The sequence below is a fragment of the Toxorhynchites rutilus genome, chromosome 3 (genome assembly GCF_029784135.1).
Source record: "Toxorhynchites rutilus septentrionalis strain SRP chromosome 3, ASM2978413v1, whole genome shotgun sequence".
NCBI classification, from domain to species: Eukaryota; Metazoa; Arthropoda; class Insecta; order Diptera; family Culicidae; genus Toxorhynchites; species Toxorhynchites rutilus.
In genome coordinates this window covers 230,110,729-230,134,280 of record NC_073746.1, presented here as the reverse complement: position 1 = coordinate 230,134,280, position 23,552 = coordinate 230,110,729, and the positions used below count along the sequence as shown (strand labels likewise).

At 36.9% G+C, this 23,552-nt stretch overlaps 1 protein-coding gene and 2 long non-coding RNA genes across 4 annotated transcripts in view; 1 reads left to right on the top strand and 2 right to left on the bottom strand.

Moving 5' to 3' along the window:
• Positions 1 to 23,552, bottom strand: part of LOC129774039 (diacylglycerol kinase eta) — a 265,856-nt gene that overhangs the window by 66,745 nt on the left and 175,559 nt on the right. For both annotated transcript variants that reach the window (XM_055777737.1, XM_055777738.1), the window contains one exon: positions 1,978 to 2,058. In XM_055777737.1, coding sequence (XP_055633712.1) covers positions 1,978 to 2,058 — 81 coding nt within the window. The remainder of the gene's footprint in view (positions 1 to 1,977; positions 2,059 to 23,552) is intronic.
• Positions 5,142 to 6,009, top strand: LOC129774041 (uncharacterized). The gene is made up of 3 exons (XR_008742712.1): positions 5,142 to 5,386; positions 5,440 to 5,808; positions 5,883 to 6,009. It is a non-coding gene; the product is annotated as an uncharacterized LOC129774041 (long non-coding RNA).
• On the bottom strand, positions 5,378 to 6,015 carry LOC129774040 (uncharacterized). The gene is made up of 2 exons (XR_008742711.1): positions 5,822 to 6,015; positions 5,378 to 5,640 (listed from the first exon to the last, which is right to left on the bottom strand). It is a non-coding gene; the product is annotated as an uncharacterized LOC129774040 (long non-coding RNA).

Here is a 23,552-nt window from a genome sequence, read left to right as displayed (position 1 = left end):
TAGCTTATGGTAATTTTTAACAGTTACAGTTTCGGGGATATTTTTTTTATAATGGACAATATCGACAAGAAAACAAGAAAATGAAAAGGAAGTTTAAAGTCTAAAAAAGGCATTAATTCTTAGTTTACCAAGAAAACAGAGACAAAGAATATTAGAAATAAGCAAATTTCATATTCCAGAACCTTTATCATCTAGTAATTATTTAGAAGGTAGTTATACATTCTTCTCTTCGATAAAAGACCCGAAAAAAACGCAACAACTGCATGAAATGTAAAAAATATGTTTGTTTCGAGCATGCAGTTATGGTATGTTCTGATTCTTACTCCAATGAAACTACAATCGATTAATAAGTTTTTATGTTATTTTATAGCTCTTTATACTTCCATGAATTATATTCAATTGCTTACTTTAAATTAATAACAGTACAAAAATTCGAATTTCGTTATTTGTGTTGGAAAATTACTCTTTTTTAAGGAGGCTGAATTAGATGAATATTAAAACATAATAAAGAATACCCTCTTCTTCAAATAAATGCCAATAAAGCCTGAAAAATACACAATGGCAACATTACAGAGAAGTTCAATTTTCGGTCTGTGACACCGTGCGCGAGTATACATGTTATGATTTTGCACGTGAGTACAGGAGGGTTAATGAAAGCTAAACTATTATGAAAAGTTTTCGAACGAATTTGACTTTGTGTACATATTATGTTAGCGTTACGTAACTTAAAGGGGGGAGAGTCCGTCTTGCGTTACTTATTGTAGTTGAGTGAGAGGAGGGGGATGTAGGTTGTCCAAAAACCGCATTTTGGCGTTGCGTAATTTGTGCACCACACCTAATAAGCATTATTTTTTGTGTTTTGTTCGGAAAATGTATGAAGCTCGTAGTAGTATAGGAATTGGTTACAAGAAAAAGTAAAAAGTTTATACTAATAATTGTTCAACCTAAACATAAGTGCTTCAGTAGATCAGATGATTCATGGAAGACAGAAATAATATGGATGACGATAAACACACGGGGAGAACTGTGAATGTGATTACCGAATATAAATTACATGATTTCATGGAAGTTTAAAAGAGTTTTTAGCAGGATTCATGGAAATGGTGCTTAATATGCCGGAAATAAAAATTTATCCTTCGCTAAGGGGTCAACTTTAGTCACTTCAAAAATTCTCACAATTGCCTGATTTGACTTCCAGCGATTATGTTGATAAATTCCAAATCGTTGAGCATCATCATTAAGCGTTAAGCATGTATTGAATTCGAATAATTCAAATTAATAGAATATTGATTATTATTCTAGTTTTATATATGTGATATTAACTCTTCTTATTTTTCTAGACAGTATACCGCCTGCGACAAAAATGAGTCGCGAACAAGCTCTCCATGGTTCTGATTCATTGCTAAAATTGCCAGAATTAGAATGGGGATAAATAATGCGCGAAAAAACTCCATGCAGAGAATAAATGTGTACCGGAATCCACATTTCTCCCCAGCGTTTCATAAAGAGAGGTGGAAAAAGGCATTAACTGCTTCCCGTAATTTTGATAAGCATCCAAAAAGAACGTTTTATGAGCTCGTAAATAATCGCTCAGAATGGTTAGAACTGTTGCCATATTCCAACGAATGAGTAAAACCCAACCGTTCTGACTTGATTGATGACTATAATGTGGGTTGACAGACTGCGTGGAATAATTACGTACAAATAATCACGCTGTTATTGGCATATTTCATCGCAGAATCAAAGCTCCGTTGATAAGTTAATTTGATAAAGGTAGGCATGGACAGTTGTACCTTTGAGCGACATATTTATTTAATTATGGCCGGGCATAGCGTGTTAATTAGAATGAACAATAAATCTATGAAGCTGACAATCACACCGATGAGATTACAGAACGGATAATTGAGGTCTAATTTACAACGCTTCCCAAATCACACTTTATTATTGTTTTAGTTTCATCCAATTCAATCAACTCACCTGAAAGCTATGATTTGCATTTTTCGTACTGCATTCAGCGAAGCACAAATTGGAGAGATCAATTTCATCGAAAATATCGCTCTGTAAAAAAAGAAAAAAAAAACGGGAAAAAATATTTAATTGAGTTGCTCTCACTTCCTGGAAAAATAGCTCAGCTCGTTTAGCTCAGGAGATAATCAAAGCAGATAAACATTCTCTATATTCCTTTAATTATGACATTCTTCGGTATAGACAAAAAACGAAAAATGACCCGCCACGGCTAGATTTCGGTTTAACCTTAGATCAACAGGTTCTGGCAATTGCTTATGCCGTCGCTCGATGATGAGCTTTGATGTGCCTCTCAAATTGGCTGGCTCATTCGCTTTGCATTCTCTTCTTCTGCTATAATTAATCGGAGTGCTCCTTCTCACACAACAGCATTGTTCGAAGTGGAAATTGCTTGTAGATTTCCGGCACTGGCTCCGAGTTGATCAAAGCTGTCAGTGCGGACAATAAACTGTAGCGCCAACTAATTAGATTTATAGCATGAACTCGACTTCTATTCACAATGTAAGTTTGTTCGCACAGTACCTTAGTAGAAGTATGTTTTCAATACCAAGCAATCTTTGGTTAAATATTGATATGGCTGTGAAGTGTTATTAAAACGGGTATCATACAATAATCAATCTTTATTGATGTTCAGATAATATTTTTCAGTTGAGTCCTTCCGACAATTCCGGAGTGAAGAATCTTTTTTAATATTATTAAGGCATTTACTGTACCTCGTGGGGACCAAGAAATATAAATAGAACATGCAATTGTTTGCTCACATGCACTTTCGGTTAGTTTTCAGTAAGTAATTGCATAATACATAGACTTCTGTAAATTCTAAGTGTGCATTATATCTTCATCACATTCACAAATGCCACTGACGTCACTAGACGAACTTGGCCGTCTCAACAAGCATGATTTTTAATCGAGAGTTCGAAAACAGTTGTATTTGAGTCAAGATGTCCCGTGCCTACTGGCATCGGTAAATGTCCTCTATTTTCATATTTAAGTTCAGTGATTATCAGTCAGTGATTGCCGTGGTGTATTTATGGAGTCGCCCAATGCTGCACAAAAGTATATCAAACACACCGAGAATTCAATTATGATTATCAAATATGTACCGAGCCAACGAGCGGAACAACTAGGGACCTTTATTTATATGCTCCGACCCCCACAGGAATACCTGTCGGGTATTCCTGTGGGGGTCGGAGGTGGTGGGAAGGTAATTGGAAACCGCCCAAACAGCAAAACCGTTGATTTTTCCATCGCAGCCTACGTGATTGTAAGGAAAGAATTTACCGGTCACCGAAACAGTCGACCTTGTTAAGGGAACGTTATTTCTGCTCACTTAAGTGAAGAATGCTGGAGACCCTTTAATTATTAGTAACTTTAACAATAATTAAATACTAAGTGCTGTCCCGAACCATAAAAGTTATAATTGAAAAATATTGGTGAATCGGATAAAAAGGTGATCAGAGATAATATCAAATTATTCTCCGATACTTATATCGCTCTCGGTCGGGTGTGAGATGTGTAAAGTTTGAATCTCTCGGAAGCGTACGCCCGAAAAATACTTTCTACTATTTACAGCTTCATAACTGTGCATAGCCTCGTTCAAACGGCTCCCGTGGAAACGGAACCACCTCTTTTAGCTTGGAGAGCTTATTCGTGTTAACAATGAGAAAATATATGCATAAAATATCAATATTCCGAAAAAACCTTCTTCGTAGAGCGTGGTTGCTGTTTCAAGAGGTGCTACGCATCTGGGTGGAGATTATCCGTGAAAAAATATTGAGTAACGATAAATTTGACGCCGCATGGAAATGCTATTTATGTGTCGATCATATATTTCATTAGCATAAATTGGTAATGAATCCGCCCAAAAATTCACAACTCACGCACGTCATGGGTAATGGAGGAAACATAGCATTACTTTTAGCGAAACCAATGAGGATTAATTCAATTTAAAAATGATTTGATTCGAGTGTTGAAATTGATATCCCGCAGTATAAATGATGAGGTGAACGGAAATTAAGAATCCAGCTTCAAGTAACCTTCAGCTCCTCCCGTAATCATCGAGTGATGAATCCATAAATCTTGTAAGCATTGATAACGGACGTCCAGAACATTAATAAGGATATAATATATGGAATACCCTTGCAAAAAAATCCGTCTCTAAAAATTGGTGTTTTGTGCATGCGATGAGCTGTCAGGCCTAAAGACAAAATAAAACCTTTACTAAAAGCTACGCTTATCTTCGCTTATGTTCTCTACGGTAACCTTATCAAACACCATCCTGTTGTAAAAGTTAGGATTAATCTTCGTGAGAATATTCATTCGGGCGATTACTTCCATTGCGATTCGGTGGTAACCACTGTCAAGTCGACAGCAACATTTGTACAATGGGTTACCCAATGAAAAAGGGTTCGTTGGGCTGTTTAGTTATACATAATTGTATGCCACACTCAACTCTTTACTCATAGCTCACATGGCAAAGTCCTTTCTCGATAATAGAACAACCAATGTCCTACAACAAAGCGGAATGAATGAAAAACACACAAAGTTGAAATTTGTTATATTTATTTATTCGAAATTGATTTTTATGAACAGGAGAACATTGAGTTGCATATTCAAGTACATCAAATGTTTTTCTGTGTTTTTCGATTGAAATTGAGAAAGGCATTTGTCTTGACGTGGAAAGACCATCCGATCGTGGAGAATCTTCACCGTCTTCTCGGTCATGTTGAAAAAGCTTCTGGTATAGAATGGTATGGTTATGGTATCTTTGTAGCTAAATTGGTTGCGCGTTTGCTTACTAAGCGATCGATCATGAGTTCAAAACTTAGGGCTCTCAATTGACCATCTTTGTGTTATTGGTTGGAGTCCTGGCATCTCTTCATCCATACCAAGGTGCTATACTATATAGGTGGACCGCAATGTCAAAATTGCTGTTCGGCCATTGCTCGTGAAAAAACAAATTTGTTTACAAAACATATCATATCTTTTGGTGACAAATGCATTCGTCGGCAAAATAGCTGCTCGCGCTTTACTGTAGGTAGGTAATTTTCTGGATTTTTTCGTATAACAATTTCTCATAATTGCTTCTACTTTTTCAGATATCTACAACCAGCGGTCGAATTAAAAACAGTGCAGAAGGATGTTTTGAGTATGTTTTAGCTTCTAGCCGCGCAATCAATGCTTTTTTTCCAAGCAAGATGTACTTCTGTTTGGATCCTATCGGCGGGGAAAAAAGTACTTACGGCGACGGTGACAAGAAATAGCGCTGATTGCGAGATTACCAGATCCAGAAGATCCGGAAGGGCTGTTACAAGTAATTGGTTTTGCTAGAGCAAAAGGAGGTTGACAATGATTGCAACAGGTTCGTGTTTATTTTTCAAATTAGTGGACTTTTGTGTTGCTAATATATTACAGGTGAAATAAACTGTTGGAATCACGACTATCGATCACGCCAGAAGATCCGGAAAGAGTTGTTGAAAGTAATTGGCCACAGAAAAGTATCCATTTATGAAGTCTATCTCCATCTCGGGGGAAAGTGTGGTAAACAATGTCCGGGTTGTTTTTCGTTATGCGGACCTTGTTTCCGCATCCTTTTACTGCACAATAATACGGCATCTGAAGAAAATAAGATATTCACAATATAATTTTGGCATGATAGAGAACCGCGAGATGAACGATTATCTGTGGAGGAGTTGGACAACAGATTTCTTAGACTTATAGCACTTTAATCACACTCACAAGCTCTTCAAATCCTCACTGTCCCCCAAAACTATTGAATAATATGTAATATAAATACCTTATTGCAGCTCTAGTACACTATTTTTCACGAATATATATTTGCTTATTTCTTTCTTCAGTTGTTTTCCTCAGCGAGTTGATATGAAACCATAACGACACAACCAAACAAAAAGTAAACAATGCAGAAAGCTACGTCTCGCAACTCGTCTCACGTATTGTCATGAAAGTGTCAAGAACGAAACACCTATAGTTTAGCATCTTGATCCATACAAGGTCTACTTGCAACAAGCAATATACTGCTGTTCGTCACGATTCCTTTTGGTCCAAAGAAGTTATAAGGTACACCGGGGCAAGTTGCAACGTTTTTTTTCGGAGTTCAACTTGAAAGTTATCTTTAAAAAATCCTAAATCACTAAATTGAAATCTGTTTGCAGCATATACATGGTATGACAGATGACCTTCGATAAAAAATATAGATTCACACGGGATGTTTCGAAAAATGTAAATTTTTAAAATGTTCAGTTATCATATGCATCGTTTCCCGTTGTCCCGTAGAGCGGGAATATTGTACATTTGAACGTTTGGAGAAAAAAAGGGTTTTGGTGCAGATGAGATGTGGGGGAAGTCTAAAGGGTGTGTCACATCAAATTGCATCACGGAAAAAACGCTGTAGAAATTTAAATTTTAGGAATTATATCTTCAGCTTTCGCTTATAATCAGATAAGAGTGTATAGATCACGTTGGCCATGCTCCACTGTCAATTTTTCGTAAATTTGGAAAAATGTCGTCGAACGAAAAAGAGCGTCGTGAATTAATCCTGCGCACTCATTTCGAGAATCCGGAGTTGTCACATCGGGACATCGGTAAGATGCTGGGAATCGTCCAATCCACGGTCAGCAGAGTACTAAAACGATACTTCGAGAACCAAACCATCGACCGGAAGGTGAAGAACGGCAAAAATGGATGCTTCGTCAGTGAAAAAGATCACAAGCGCGTAGTTAAGCAGTTTAGACGTGATCCGAGAAGTTCGGTCCGGGATGTCGCCAATAAGCTGAATTTGTCAAGTTCATTCGTCCAGCGGACCAAGCAGCGGGAGGGCCTGTGTACATACAAGGTTCAGAAGGCTCCTAACCGCGACGAAAGGCAAAACATGGTGGGGAAGACGCGAGCCCGGAAGCTGTACACCGAAATGCTGACGAAGCCGCATTGCCTGGTAACGACGACGACGAAACCTACGTCCAAGCGGACTTTCGTCAGCTGCCGGGCCTGTTGTTCTTCTGCGCAGAGGACAAATTCAGCGTTCCGGAGGAGATTCGCAAGCAGAAACTATCCAAGTTTGCCAAAAAGTACATGGTGTGGCAAGCGTTCTGCTCTTGCGGAAAGCGGAGCGCCCCCTTCGTGATGACCGGCACGGTAAACGGGCAGGTTTACCTTAAGTGCCTACAGAAGCGCTTACTACCACTATTGAAGCAGCACGAGGGCCCGACCATCTTCTGGCCGGATCTCGCTTCGTGCCACTATTCAAAGGACGTGCTGGAGTGGTACGAAGCCAACGGGGTCACCTTCGTGCCAAAGGAAATGAACCCGCCCAACGCGCCGGAGCTTCGCCCAATAGAGAAATATTGGGCGATTATGAAGCAGGCCCTCCGGAAGAACCCAAAAGTTGTCAAATCGGAGGCGGACTTCAAGAGAAAATGGATTTCTGTTCAAAAAAAACTACAACCTGACGTTGTACAGAACCTTGTGGACGGGGTAAAGAGGAAGATGCGAGCATACGGGCTTGGGAAGTATGAATAAAAAGAAAATGCCAAAAGTTGTTTAATAATTTTTATTTTACTGTCTAAAATTTTCAAAAGGATCGGTCTACTGGTCGAATTTCTACAGCGTTTTTTCCGTGATGCAATTTGATGTGACACACCCTTTAATACACGCAAATTGGACACTACATACTTGGAATTGATATACGAGACAATAACTATTTTAGATGCCACTAACCCTCAAAACGGCCACTAATGAGGTTTATGGCATCACTCAAATATTCATATATTACGTAACACACAGGAAAGGAGGTGGGGATGCCTTGTGGAAACTTGTTTAGAAATAAATCCAAATAAGTCTAAGCATTTTCATACAAATGACCATTTGTTACATGTTATGTAGGGAAGAGGGCGTCCTAAATAGTAAACAAATTGCGTTACGCAATATTTGAACGACGGCTAGTTGCAAAATTAACGAATTTGACTTGTATCATGTCTGTGTATTCATAAATTATGTAAAACATACTGAGGAATGAAATATGAATGATTCTTATTTTTTGAATTTATCATCATTCATTCATACAGCAATCACAAACGTCCGGCATCTGCCGCAATGTTTAAAAAAATGTCGATTTTCACTGGTTTCAATATATCCCAGGATTGAAAAAAAAACTTTGGGTGGGTTAAAATGCTCAGAACTATACTGGAAAAGATTTAGTTATTTAGCTTGTAAGCTGCATCTACTATTCGTACGATCACTCCTCATAAGTTCTTGATAGAGTTTTGATATGGTAAACAAGCTGACCAGTCCAGAATCTGAAGCTTTTATTCGTTAAACCATGCCATGACTTTTCGGATTTTATGAATTGATGCCTAATTACCCAATTATCACGGTGTTTTTAATACAAAACAGAATAAATGATTCTGAAGTACTTCATTGGACTTCTGACTGTGCATTCGATGAAAAGCTATTTAACCCAGGCCTTTTTGAAAGTATTTTCATCAAACCATCAAACTGCTGCCTGCCTGTCACGAGTTGAAAAAATACATGACACGTTTTGTGAGTCCTTCCAGTATGAAGAAATTCTATTCAAGTTTAATTTATTTTTATCGGGGAAGTTCTCCTGAAATAGTGTAACCCATGTGATTCCTCATTAGTTTTTGGACTCGGAGCTTTGAAGCTAGGGATTTTTATGGTTTGGAGAGAATTTTCTCGAAAAGGTGTGGTTTAGATAGCTTACTATCAACATAACTGAACAGTCAGAAGTGCAACGAAGTAGTTCAAAATAATTTACTGCTATTTTTGCATCAAAACAATGTGATAATTGGGTAAGTTTGCATAAACTCAGAAACCCCGGAAGGTCATTGCATGATTTAATGAATAAGGGCTTCAGATTCTGGACTGGGGAGCTTGTTTACCAAATCAAAACCCTGTCAAGAGCTTATGACGAGTGATCGTATGAATAGTAGATGCAGCTTACAAGCAGTATGAATGATTTGAAGAGGTATAACGAGCATTTTCCTCTGCGTACAGCTTGGTCGAAACCACCCCAAATGGGTTATTTGAACTGGTTGAGAACTAAAGATAACTTACGAATCAGAAACTTATTGTAATTCATGTGAAATTGACGTAAGTTTTGTACAGGAGTGAGAGTTTTCCCATCTGGTTCTATAGTTATGAAACACTGGAATCTTAGTTTTTTAAATGTTTCACGCCTAGACACAACAATAAAGTTCAGATGGCCAGTCTTATAAATGAAAATAGTTTTTATATTCAACACATTTTTTTCTGAGTTTCCAGAGATATGTAAGAAGTCGGTTGAGTTGAAGTATATACTTCAATTCAACCGACTTCTTACATATCTCTGGAAACTCAGAAAAAAATTAGTGGTTCTATAGTTATGAAACGAAGTGTATATATTTTTATCACGTCATTCCATTATTCCTAGTAAAAATTATGGTTTCCGATTTAGTGTAGCGTCAAGCATTGTACCTATCTGTTGACAAAAAAGTCAAATTTTGAACAAATATAACATAATTTTGTGGAAATCTGTGATCCATAACTTACATAAATGCCTTCCAATTCTATAGAAACGGTAATTTTTCATACTATGATATGTCAAAAGTTTTTAGTAGTTGAAGTTATCATCGTAAGCGCTTAAGTGTCCGTATTTCGATGCATTACAGTACTTGATGGAAGCCGCGAACCGAAAACTAATTTTGGACACCCACTTCGAAAATCCGCCGTGGCCCGGTTTGAAAATTGTGAAGTCGTTAAAGTAGGCTAAATCGACCGTGTAGTATGCCGTGAGCTATCGATCGGCAGGATCATAACAAGCGTCGTAGTGGAGCTAAGGATCGGAAGCTGCATTTGAAGGTCTTGAGAACCATTCAGGTAAACCCAGAGTTGTCGGAATATGATCTCGCCGAGAAATTCAATGCCACCCAAAGTATCATCAGAAGGATTCGTCTGCGAGGAGTAAGTAACCAAACAGGACACTGAAGTATAATTCAGTGGCCAAAAAAAGTACCCGGAAGGTGTAGAATGAGAATCTTACGATGTATAAAGGATGCATCGTCATGGACGACGAAACGTACGTGATTATGGATTATGGACAGCTTCCCGGACAAAAGTTCTATAAAATCAGGTGATGTCCCTAATAAGTTCAAATTAATTTTAGGCCGATAAATTCGCACGGAAGCTTATGTTCTGGCAAGGTATTTGCAGCTGTGGATAAAAAACCTAGGTTTTCGTGAAAAACAAACCTGTAAGCAGGAGTGCCTAAAAAAAGTATTCTTCCGTACCTTAAAGTTCACAATGGACCTGTAAAGTATTGACCTGATTTGGTAAGCTGCTCGTACAGCGTAGAAGCACAGTGGTAGCTAGACAATGGGAAACAATCCACCCAACTGCCCTCAATTCCGCCCAATTGAGAAATATTGGGCAATTATCAAACATAAAATGAAGAAGAGTGGAAAGATGGCTCGGAATGCGACAGATATGATGAGATGGTGGAACAAAATGTTGGCTCAGGTTAGTCAACAGAGTTTCTGAAATATGACGAATGGTATACGAAGAAAAGTTTGATATTTTTATTTGGTTTTTACGGAATATATATTTTTTTACAATGTCTTAAGTAGTGATGTTGTTATCGCCTACGACGAGCTGGTCGACGAGTTTCGACAAGTAACGACAAGGATCGACAAGTAAGGATCCGGACTGAAAACGTCTCAAATGCAGGTACAGGCGCAACTTCCAAAATCGGAACGAACACCAGCAGAGTGTTGTCAAAGAGCGTGCCCGCAGACTCTATTCGAAGCTGGTAACAAAATACCGGTGCTGCGTCATTGATGATGAATATTTCATGGGTGAGAACATGAGATGATCGTTCCAATTGGAAGAAGCTGCCGAAACTCGGTTCGAAGTATCTGATTTGGCAGGCCCTACGTACTGGTGGTAAATCTTGGAATCTTTCTTGACCAAAGGCACCATAAACGGTGAAATTCCAGGAGATTAAGGTCCGGGTAGATGGGAGGGTCTTATCGAGAAAATCAGTCAAATTCTCCCGACACCACGTTTGAACGATATTCGCCTTTTGGGTTGTTGCGCCGTTCTGTTGAAAGACGTAATGTTCCTTCCCGCAGTGGTCCCGAAGTGACGGGGCCACCACCATCTCCACAACCTCGATCTTTTGCACGCGGTGCTCATTTTCATGTTTTTCACGATAAACACCAGTGGGAGCTTTCCACGCCTGGAAAGGGTCCCCCAAATCATCACCTTCGCGGCGCTCCGGAACCGCGGGATGTTTATGAGGGACAAAGGGATGCAAGCCAACAACTGTTCATTATGGACATTGTGCGTCTGTTGTTAGACAAAGAGTTTCTCATCAGAAAATACAAACGCCTGACCTGCGTGCGACGAAGGTATAGGTTAGGCTCTGTCCAGCCTCTTCTTCGTTGAAGCCTTCGTTATCCCGTGAATCTTGCGTTTCTGGTACGGCTTGTATCCCAACTCCTTCTTCATGATGATGCGGGCAGTTCCGATCGACACATCCAGGTCAGCTGAGGTCTTCCGAATCGACGCAAACAACTTTACTATGACGTCGCGGTACTCCTTCATAGTGCGCGGTGAACAAACAACAAATGACAGCAAGTCGACACTGTGCGTGTCGGTTAGCCTATATATGAGACTAAAGCTGACACGATTACCAGTACACAGAATGCACATGGTGTGCACCTACACAACGATGAAAAGTTGTATTCGAACTTAATGAACACCCTGTGAACAAACAACGCTACAATTCAAATTCTAGTGTATTGGTATTGGTAACTACCATACAGTGCATGGTTTTCGTATGTGTGTGTTCAAGTGTTGAACGTGAACAAATTTTTGTTATTGTATTTTTCAAGTATCAAGTTCGAATAAGACCAGTTACATTATTCGTTGTTAGTTGGACAAGTGCTTACGTGCAAGAAAACGTAGGTATTAGAGAGATTGCGCGTCGGTTTGGACGATCCCATCATGTGGTGCTCAATTATTTGACGAATCCACCATGTCCAGTCTAGTCGAAGTCGAAGCGTAGCTACAGAGAGGAGAGTTGATCTTCATTTTCATCTTCGAAAATTTCGGGCCCAGCTCTTTACACCGGTTTTTCGTACAAACTATTATGCGGATCCACGACTGTACAATTTACACCAGGACTACAACGAATTTGATTTCAAATTGATTTTAAAGGACTCTTCTTATTTTTATCTGTCTAAGGAACTGAGATCACTCGGTTTACCAGTAAATTTCCCCATATTTTGCTCCAAGTTATGGCTTGCCATGGTGCCATGGTTTTTGTTTTGAAACTCCCCCGTAATGGTGTGGCTGGGAGTGAATAACGACCGGTTGATCTTCCGGGTATCCAATGAATACCAATACAAAAAAGAATTTCGTTTCCCGTCTGACTAAACAGCAGTGAATGATTACGTTGTGTCATTTTGCAAAATAAAACAAATTACAAATTACAAATTACAAATTACAAATTACAAATTCAAATTCAAATTACAAATTACAAATTACAAATTACAAATTACAAATTACAAATTACAAATTACAAATTACAAATTACAAATTACAAATTACAAATTACAAATTACAAATTACAAATTACAAATTACAAATTACAAATTACAAATTACAAATTACAAATTACAAATTACAAATTACAAATTACAAATTACAAATTACAAATTACAAATTACAAATTACAAATTACAAATTACAAATTACAAATTACAAATTACAAATTACAAATTACAAATTACAAATTACAAATTACAAATTACAAATTACAAATTACAAATTACAAATTACAAATTACAAATTACAAATTACAAATTACAAATTACAAATTACAAATTACAAATTACAAATTACAAATTACAAATTACAAATTACAAATTACAAATTACAAATTACAAATTACAAATTACAAATTACAAATTACAAATTACAAATTACAAATTACAAATTACAAATTACAAATTACAAATTACAAATTACAAATTACAAATTACAAATTACAAATTACAAATTACAAATTACAAATTACAAATTACAAATTACAAATTACAAATTACAAATTACAAATTACAAATTACAAATTACAAATTACAAATTACAAATTACAAATTACAAATTACAAATTACAAATTACAAATTACAAATTACAAATTACAAATTACAAATTACAAATTACAAATTACAAATTACAAATTACAAATTACAAATTACAAATTACAAATTACAAATTACAAATTACAAATTACAAATTACAAATTACAAATTACAAATTACAAATTACAAATTACAAATTACAAATTACAAATTACAAATTACAAATTACAAATTACAAATTACAAATTACAAATTACAAATTACAAATTACAAATTACAAATTACAAATTACAAATTACAAATTACAAATTACAAATTAAAAAATAGAAAATCCGCGTAAAAACCAGGTACCTAAAAGCTACGTAAGCATCGTGATAGAGTGCAGCACTAATTTCCGTCATAAGCGCTAAGTTTAGTCGCTGATTAGCGTCATATCTGAGGGAGTATGAAGAAGAAATATGAGCTGTACAAAAAACTGCGTAAAAAAACCTGGGTGTATGTATCGAATATCGCTTATTTCCGTATTCTATTCTATTCACGTTGACCCTCTTCACCTGTCACACACATTTCGTCAGTTTCATAAATCGTGTTTCAAAGGCTTTTTCCCTGTGAATAAACTCATCATCCGCCAAAGAGTTCCAAGTTTGAAGGACACATTTATCATCGTAAATCATTCGCATCCATAACCTTCAATGTGGGAGTGGCAAGAGACGGGACTCGGACCGCATCGTTTAGTCCCTCGCTACGAATTGATTCGAACCACAACGCGACACGGTGGAAATCAATCTTCTTTTTCTAGTCCACGTGCGGTTTATTCAACCGATTTGACATGGATGCGCTGAATTTGCATAAACAATTCAGATTTAGGCAAACACATCGACCGGACGCTCGTGCTGTGTTGGCATCAGTTTGATTATTTCGGTTCGGTTCACATGGCCCATCGAATACGGATTACTATTGTACCCAAAAATGGTTGGTCGTAGTCGATTCCATCGGCAATTCTTAGCGACAGCCCTTCGGCAATTTCCAATCCTTTCGTGGCCGGGAGATTGAATGGAGAGCGAGTTGTTGACAGTTTATTCAAATTTCTCGATTCTTGCAGAATTAATAGGAATGGAGAAGATTTTTTCCCTCTATCGAAAGGATCAATCGTGCCGAACAGAGTTTTCGGGAAATTTATATTGGATTTAGCATTGAATTTGATCTTATTTTATTGATATTACAGCTTATATCAATATTGGAGGGTATAGAAATCAAACAGCGATAAAGGCAATAAAAATGAAGTTGTTCGAATATAGATCCGATGCATGGAAGATTGATTTGATATTAGTATGGAGAAAAAAAGGAAACAATCATATTCAATAAAATAGATATTAAAACAGTAAAATAAGGCATTATGTTGATTTTGTGCTATGATCTTTTGACATGGCTTCAGAGTGCAATTCGATGGAGAGAATTTTCATCTCCAAGTAGTAAATTGAATTAAGTGATTAATGTTATTAATATTTTCCATCTTATCGAACCGAAACGAGCCCAAGGTACGCGATGGAAAGAAAGTGAAGAGGAGGAGAAACAGGTCCTTGTAAAAGATGGGCTCTTCTTGTGAATAACTCTCAAAGGCAAAGGCTGGTGGCTTTGTGGGATGATGGTTGCGGGGTACTTCAAATTAATTATGTTCTCGGCGAAATTGCTATGGCTTAGATAATCTGATTAATGTTCGAAAACAATGCTGGCGTGGTACAGCGATAAGGAAACTGGAAAATGAAACGAGCAAAAATATCGATGTGTAAGCTAGCGGAAATATCGTCGCAGTATGAAATTGGAGACATAAGGAAAGTAAGGAACGCGACTTCCACATAAAGTCACTATAATGAACCGAAATGGATGTTCGTATCTTATTCCACCACCCGCTATTTTTCGTCAATCACACGATAAACTTCGTGATTAACTTATCTCGAACGATGCCTCCAATCGAACGGAAACATCAAACCCATCGGTAAATAATCTGAGAGATGACAGATAGAAGGGACATTAGCGAGCATTATTCGCTTTTCTTCTCGAGTTTGAACGAATACGTTAGATTGTAATAGACTGTAGTAAACAGATGGTGTCAGATGCTAATCTAATAAAAGTATTTTTAATTGAAAGATGTTTTCGTTTATCTTGCCTGACCGGTCTATCCCCGCCATCATGAGCGAGATTTGTGCGCGGAATTCAAAATATGGCACGGATCTAAGGGAGATTCTTCGGGCAGAAGCAATTTCACATCATCTGTTACACAGAAACGGAGAAGGCTAAGCATTGCTCCCTACGGGGAATTAAGGAAGATAGAGAGTGGCCCGAAATTAGTGCCAACGAGAGAAAAATAAATCTGAACACAACCGCATTCTCGACGTATCGTATTACCTTATTTTATTTAGCGGTCTTTAGAACAAATCTATGGAATACGAAAATTAATTCATCAAATCATTCTGTTAGTTTTTGACGTAAACTTGTAGATTCAACATGTGTAAAGTAATGAAGTTTTCGCTCTTTAGTCCACAACTACATATGACCTGCCGAATCATATGTTAATTAGAAAACTTCGATATTTTGCTCTTAGAATGATCGCTGAGCACGATCTGAAGTCAGCTTTGACACCATCGTCCATCCTCCATCAGCAAACAGCAAAAATTTGCGAACATCACGGCGAGCCATTTTCAATGAAGGCTATTCGCGTTCAAGACATCTTGGAACATAATGGTCATGAACAGTGTTGAAATATTGGTGGGTTATACCTATTGCTGCGAATTGAGGAAGTAATCGAGAGCTGTACACTGATTTTTAGCAGCTTTATTTATGATGACCTTCAAAACTAAAATTAACATTCATATATAGCAGAAACCTACAAGATGCATTCAAAAAGTTCCGGAACTACCGCGCGCTAAAATCGGGAAGTGGCGCTATCTCTGCTCCAACGTGCGAACGGAAACAGCGCGTACCGATCTGGAGAATGGTTTTTGCTTCATGACAATGCGCCCGCGCACACCGCGATTTTGGAAGCACAGTTTCTAGCCAAACGAAAGGTAACTGTCATCACCCATCCTTCCTATTCTCAAGACCTCGCCCCGGCAGAATTTTTCTTGTTTCCCAAGCTAAAGAACACTATGGAAGGGGACCGTTTTGATGATGTTCCAATCATTCAACTAAATGTGACACGTGTTATGAACTCCATACCGGCTGAGCAGTTAAAATGTGCCTTCTGACACCTCTACGAACATTAAAAAATTTGTGTGGAGAGAGAAGGCCTATATGTACAAAACTAATATCTAATATTTTGAGTATCTTGTTTTTTCTTTGTTTTAAAAAAAAGTACCGGAACTTTTTTAATGCACTGTGTATTGTAAATTGGGGGTCAGTTCTGCTGCTTACTATTCTGTCGGCATAGTTCCAACTCGTTCCTGTCTTACTTCTCTTGGTAAAAATCTCTTTTATTCTGCTTGATTTCAATTCCTTGCATAATTCAAAGTTTCTTGACATTTTTTTCTGTCGGTGTTGATTTCTCATGATAAAACCGCAAGGTTGACGTGGGACTACCGTTGACCAACGTCTCGCCTCGCAGGAAGTGCTGGACGCCAAAAAGGGCCATACCAAATACTACACCCAAAGTTAATTTTTAGCTCAGGTTATGGCATCCCGATTTATTACATTAAATGAGCTGAAAAATAACAAAAAATGTTCCAGTCCCCAATACATGTATATCATTTGTATAATATATTTGCTAGAGCCAATATGAGCGAGCGAAACAGGAGACACATTTAAATGAAAGCATATGAAAGCTTTTCTTATAGTTTGCCAAATGCATGGCCCAGACAGAGAAAGATATATTCTCGTTCATGCTCTTCTTTATTCTCTTAGAAAACAATTTCCAACTTCATTTTCTGCTGAGGTGTGATATTATCACGTTTCAATATAACAGCGCTGGCAGCTATATGGATAGCGTGGTCGTGTGAAATAGCTTTGCATTCTAGACGGCCTTGGTTTGATCCCCATTGACGTCGTATGGACTTTTTTTTTAGCATAATCCCAAATGAAATGAGAAAGGAAAACAGAAAGAGATGTCTGTTCGCATACATACAAACCATTTTTAAGCTTTTAAAACAGCTCATTTTTGCGCATTTGACTCTCCAGCACACAAAATGGCATGATTTCTGCCAAAAATGAAATGTTTTCTGCCAACGCTAGTTTGGGTGTAGAGGATCGACTTTTGTTATCTATTAACATTTCTAAATTGATTAAAATTGAAGAACTTCAACTGTACATTCAATTTTGTCGCGTCTAAATTGAAGGTTTTTTGTTTGTTCTTTAAACACCAAGTAAGAATGTGATTTAGTTTTTTTTTCCTGATCACTACATGAGAGTAAAAAGGATCGATTAAACGATGAATATAAGTCGTTTAAAATTATTTATTTTTTAACCCCGAAAAACTCAAAAATACCGAACCAACTAGGTGTGTGCACTCAATTTTGCGATTAACTGTATATGTAGCTTCATTATTATTATATCTGAATGAAAATTTCGTTTCAGTTCGAATCGTTCACTGAGGGTAATAAAAATGACGATGAGGAAGGATGTGCAGTATACCAGTAAACATATTTAGTAGCTGGCGCTGGTTATAACCCTAATGTGCCCTCATATGCCTATTTTAATTCAACTTTTTTTTGGAAATACAATCCGGGAAAATCCAGTTTGGTGAAATGAAAATTAAATTGAAAGCGATAATCGTCTCTTTACAAGTGAAACTGAAACTGACATATAACCCATTCAAATGATGATGAATTCGAGAAAAAGCGTTTGCTTTCAAATTCAAAGAAAACGACAGTAAAAGAAAAGGAAGTTGAAGAATCGATATTTCAGTGTGAGTAGAGAATATCCACACCAGTAAATGATTCTGGCTAAAGAGAAAGAAGGAAGTAAAAAAATCACCTTCTTGTTTCGAAATTGTCAAGCATTCCCTAAAAATTTCAAACAATGAAGAAAATTATGTATTTTATGAAAATAACTATCGAACAATTGAAAAATGTCAAGCATTATCTACACGAAAATCTCGCGTTCTGATTGGTCGATTAGCACAAGGCATTTGTACTCTCCCAATTCCTCATTCAATACGAATACGAGACTCTGCAATGAATTATGCGTTTTGTTTTCTGCTGCGGTAAATTCCACGTTTTGATTGGATCAATTTGCTCTCCTCCAGTTCTCATCTCATTCGCCGTACATTCTCGTACCACTGGTAGGGGGAGCAAACAATACTCAACAATTAGAATAAACGCTCCTTTTCAGGGCCATCAAATTTTTATCGAAGAGTTAAATAATGGATTTTTTCAAACATATCCCGAATAAATTTGCAATAACTGCTTAACGTAATCCTACGTCATATGCCGTGGTTTTTTCGACACAACATTCCTGTAACATTGCACTATTGCGCATGATGTTTGATAACTCGGAAACCACCCAAAAATCTCCTGTTTTCGTACAGAGTACCAACCATCACCTCCGGAGTATTTTCACCGAAGGGATCGTCCGAGAAATACTTTGAATAAATAGATGCAAAAATAGTGATCTCTCAAAGTTCAAATCACATACATAATGTTTTTATATATTTATATATGAAAACAATGATAATAATTTGACCATAATCGTAGCTGATTTTCAACTCCGATCAGATGGTATCCCTATGATTATTTGACACAAACGCAGACATTGTGCACACAACCAAAAGCATAAGTCACCGGAACAAAACAACACTAATATGTCGAAGCTGGTTAATAACTACTCCGTTAATATTCCTGGCCTCGAAAAGAGTTTAATTACTTTCTCATGCTCGAGATAAGTGCAGCTTTTATCTTTAGTGGAGAAAGCTTTGATACTGGCAAGCGAAACTCAATCACATACTACAAACATTTACATTCTTGGTGACTAAATAAACAAAAAAAAATCTGTCTGTTAATCTCAATAACCTCGAAAAGAGTTGCATTGCTTCATTATGATCAAGATTAGCGCAAATGCCATCTTTATTGAAGGCAGTTTTGCGATTGGCACGCGAACCCAAATAACTCAAATAAGACATTCACTATGATTTAGCTTGATATTCCTCAAAATAATGTGTGGCGCACAATCTTAACGCCTGTTACGCAATAGCGTCAGTTCGACGCATTGATGCGAAGTCAAAGACACCAACGAATCCCTTATGATGACGGGAAACAAGCGATGTTAATTGCTTCGAATATAGAAAATGTCTGAATATTCGCCTCAGGAGAGATCCATTATTCATACCCTAGCGCAAATATTCCTCTTCTTGTACCTCTCTCTTTGTTTATATTTGTTATCGTGGCTGTATAATTTGCACCACCAAGCAATCGTCCATCATAGAATTAAAATATTAGTGGATTGTTGCATCGCGATAGGGCCAATGCACACGGGAATAGATACAAATGGGGGTTCAGCGTAATGAAGATATGTTATTTGTACACATGGGTTATGAAGCACACATGTACAAACACAAAGTCATTAATCGATGGCTTTAAGCAACTAAATATACACGCACTTATCTCCGCTTCGCGCTCTTCTCCGCAGAAGCCTTTTCTAGTTATATTTCCAGTCTCGATTAGCTTAGCTGTCATCCTTGGTGAAGATAGCGACACCAAATCACAAACAAAATTACTAAACTATTATTTTCTTGGTGAGTCGATGATAGTCTAGTTTGATGGTTTCCCACACAATTGTGTAGTTAAGAACCTTAATGGAATGGCGTCATTTGATGTAATGATTACAATACCAGAGAAATCAGCGAATAAGTAATTTGATCGCGTTCACTGCTTCATCCGAAACGAAGACATGTGATGACGCAAAACATGGAAGAACAAGCGATGTTCATTGCTTCGTATCTAGAACGATACTGAAGGTTTGCCTCAGCGAGATCCAATATTCATGCTCTAGGCAAATATTTCCCTTCGTTCTTCTTCTTCTTTTCTTTGGTCACGGAGACTTTAAATCATTACCCTTCGTTGATCGCCGATAAGTTGCTTGTTATTGACGGCAGTGTAGCCATATTTTAATCTGTACCAGAAGGGAAAATATAAGCCACCATCTGACGACGAGACGACCCTAAGCTGCTGAGGTGACGCAATCCGAGTCGAATTCAATGTACATTAACTTTCGCTAGCCTCGAATCACTCGTGTATTTGATGATGCTTATACATAGTCTCTCTAAATTTAGATTGCGTAGTATCATTCAATAAAATTTTCGAGAGAAATTCCACACGCGGAAAAAATCTGTACCAATCTGTACTTTTTGATGAAAATCTGTAATCTGTACCGTACAGAATCTGTACCAAAAATAACGAAGAAAACTGTACCTTTCCAGACAAATCTGTACGTGTGCAACACTGATTGGCGGTATGAGTAGGGAACCTCACAAATGAGCAGAACAAATGTATGGGAAATGGAAATGCTTTTAGTTTTCATCATTTCAAACCGTTCACACACCAGGGGATTGTAATATATAGCATAAAAACCGATCTTAGGGAGTTTCCGATTCTTTTGGTTCGTCAAAATACGCTCGCGCCAAAAATAGTTATTAACGTTAACTTTATTCCATAAAAACGTGACCTGTTTTATGATTTGGCACCCTTAATGAAAGACGTAGTTCTACTTCAAAAAAAGAACTCTTTTGCCAGTCGAGTGGAAAACGGATAATATCTTTTCATGGCAGTACAACACCAAAGTTTTCATTACCATGAATTAGAACTGGCCTGAAATTCAATTAGAATTTGCATAAAATTATCCAAAACAACCACGCAATAAAATTTCGTTGGATTGCATTTAGCATTAGCATTAGCATCGAGCAAGTTGCACCAAATCGTACGTGGTACGAATTCATAACTGTTAAGTTAGAAACTAGCATCCATCCGTTGCTGATGATTGGAGGTATCTCTTAGATGAAGGCATGCTTCCTCCAATTGTCCTGGCCACGTCTTTGCAACTGCTAAGAAAGGGAAGGAATGTTAGTTCGACATTTACTGAGGATAGATACAGAGAACTCTATAACCTCTCATAAATATCTCGGGAATTTAAGAATGTGTTTGTGGGGAAGGTAAACCATAGGATGCACTCAGTCGGTGTTACTGGCGCAAGTTACTATTAATACCATCATAATAATATTACTATTACTATTACTATTACTATTACTATTACTATTACTATTACTATTACTATTACTATTACTATTACTATTAATATTACTATTACTATTACTATTACTATTACTATTACTATTACTATTACTATTACTATTACTATTACTATTACTATTACTATTACTATTACTATTACTATTACTATTACTATTACTATTACTATTACTATTACTATTACTATTACTATTACTATTACTATTACTATTACTATTACTATTACTATTACTATTACTATTACTATTACTATTACTATTACTATTACTATTACTATTACTATTACTATTACTATTACTATTACTATTACTATTACTATTACTATTACTATTACTATTAATATTACTATTACTATTACTATTACTATTACTATTACTATTACTATTACTATTACTATTACTATTACTATTACTATTACTATTACTATTACTATTACTATTACTATTACTATTACTATTACTATTACTATTACTATTACTATTACTATTACTATTACTATTACTATTACTATTACTATTACTATTACTATTACTATTACTATTACTATTACTATTAACGTTACTTACGGCGAGTAGTGCAGAAAGAAAAGGTAAAGGTAAACTTATACGATAGTAAATTTAAGAATGTTATAAATGCATTCCGGCCGAGCGGGAGTGATAGTGGTTTCGTTGGATTAAAACTATTGGAGACTTAAAACGAATCAGTTGAAAATGAGCCAACTGTATGTTATAAAAATATTCTGTATCATATTAGATTTCATTGAGAAAATAAAATAAAATGAATAAATCAGTAAAGAGCGTTTGAATAGCAATACCCAATCATACTCTCGTTTTAAATCATTGGAGAACTACACTGTATCTGCATAGTAGTTAAATATTATTTTGTCTGTATTTTCATTAATGAACAAATATCGAGACGTCCTGTCGTTGCAAAGAAAATACGATTTTCTCCCATTTGAGAACTTTATTTATAGAAATCTATTGAAAATGTTCTATTCAACTATGGAGAAGAACCGGTTGTCGATATCGTCGCAATCAGCAATTTCCTTCGTCATACTATTGTGAAATGCTATCGCAACTTTCTTCGTGATAACGAAAACCCCTTTTTGCTCTCAGCAATCAGTGAATCGATGGCATCTCATTCATAGCACACTAATGGAAGAAAGTGTCGAGAGGCTTCAACATAAATTCCTCTTTGACCTTCATGGCGCTCGGAAAGGCACACGGTTCGCCTTTCTTTTTGTGTGTTGTTTTGAAGTTGGCTGCTGAGTTGTGACCCACTTGAAACAAGGCTCGAGGCGATATTCCCACGGTGTAAGTGATCTGACAGAAGTGAAAAAGTGAAAAAGACAGAAGTGAAAAAGTTTTTTCTAGTGGAACAGCAGCAGCAGTAGTAGCAGAGATGAATCTGGAAAATTATTTTTAAGAGGAATTATTTAATTTGAAAATAATTTTCGACGCTTGTTTTTTCAAGTGTTTTCCAAGGTTCATGCCTATCCTACATCGCAGAGCGAACGTATCTACTACATCCGTTCTCATAATCGAATATTATGTTTACATGATTCCCATCCTTAAGATATTGATCCCGCCATCCAGACATTGTACCACACCTGTCCGATTGCTGCTCGAGGTGAAACTTTCCGATCTAGTGGGGGAACGCGAGCTCATAGTTGTAGGCACGGTTTGAATGCCAGCGAAAGGGATCGCGGCGCAACTGGTGGTGATAAAATACGGGATATAGAATTACCCATTCACCACTTTTTCACCCAAGTGGGAATCCTTTTTTTCACGAAAACTTTTCCCATTAGCAGTAAAGGGAGGATGATAAACATGCTTTCCTGCTTTCTTTTCTTTTTTCTTTTTCCCCCGAGAGGTAAACGTTTTTCGGCTGCATATTTGCCATGTCTCCAAGAAGAAAAAGAAGAAAACATTCAATGGACACTCTTCTTTCTCCGAGAATTATGCCACCTCTCCAACCAGCCCGCAGCAAATTGAATTAACACTCCGAAAGCAATCGAAGCGATCCGGATATTCTGATTTTTGTTCTTTATCCGTTTTCCACTGTAGTATTCAACGAATTGCGATGGATGTCGTTCGATGAATGTATAGGGAGTTTTCCCTATGATAGACAATTTTTATT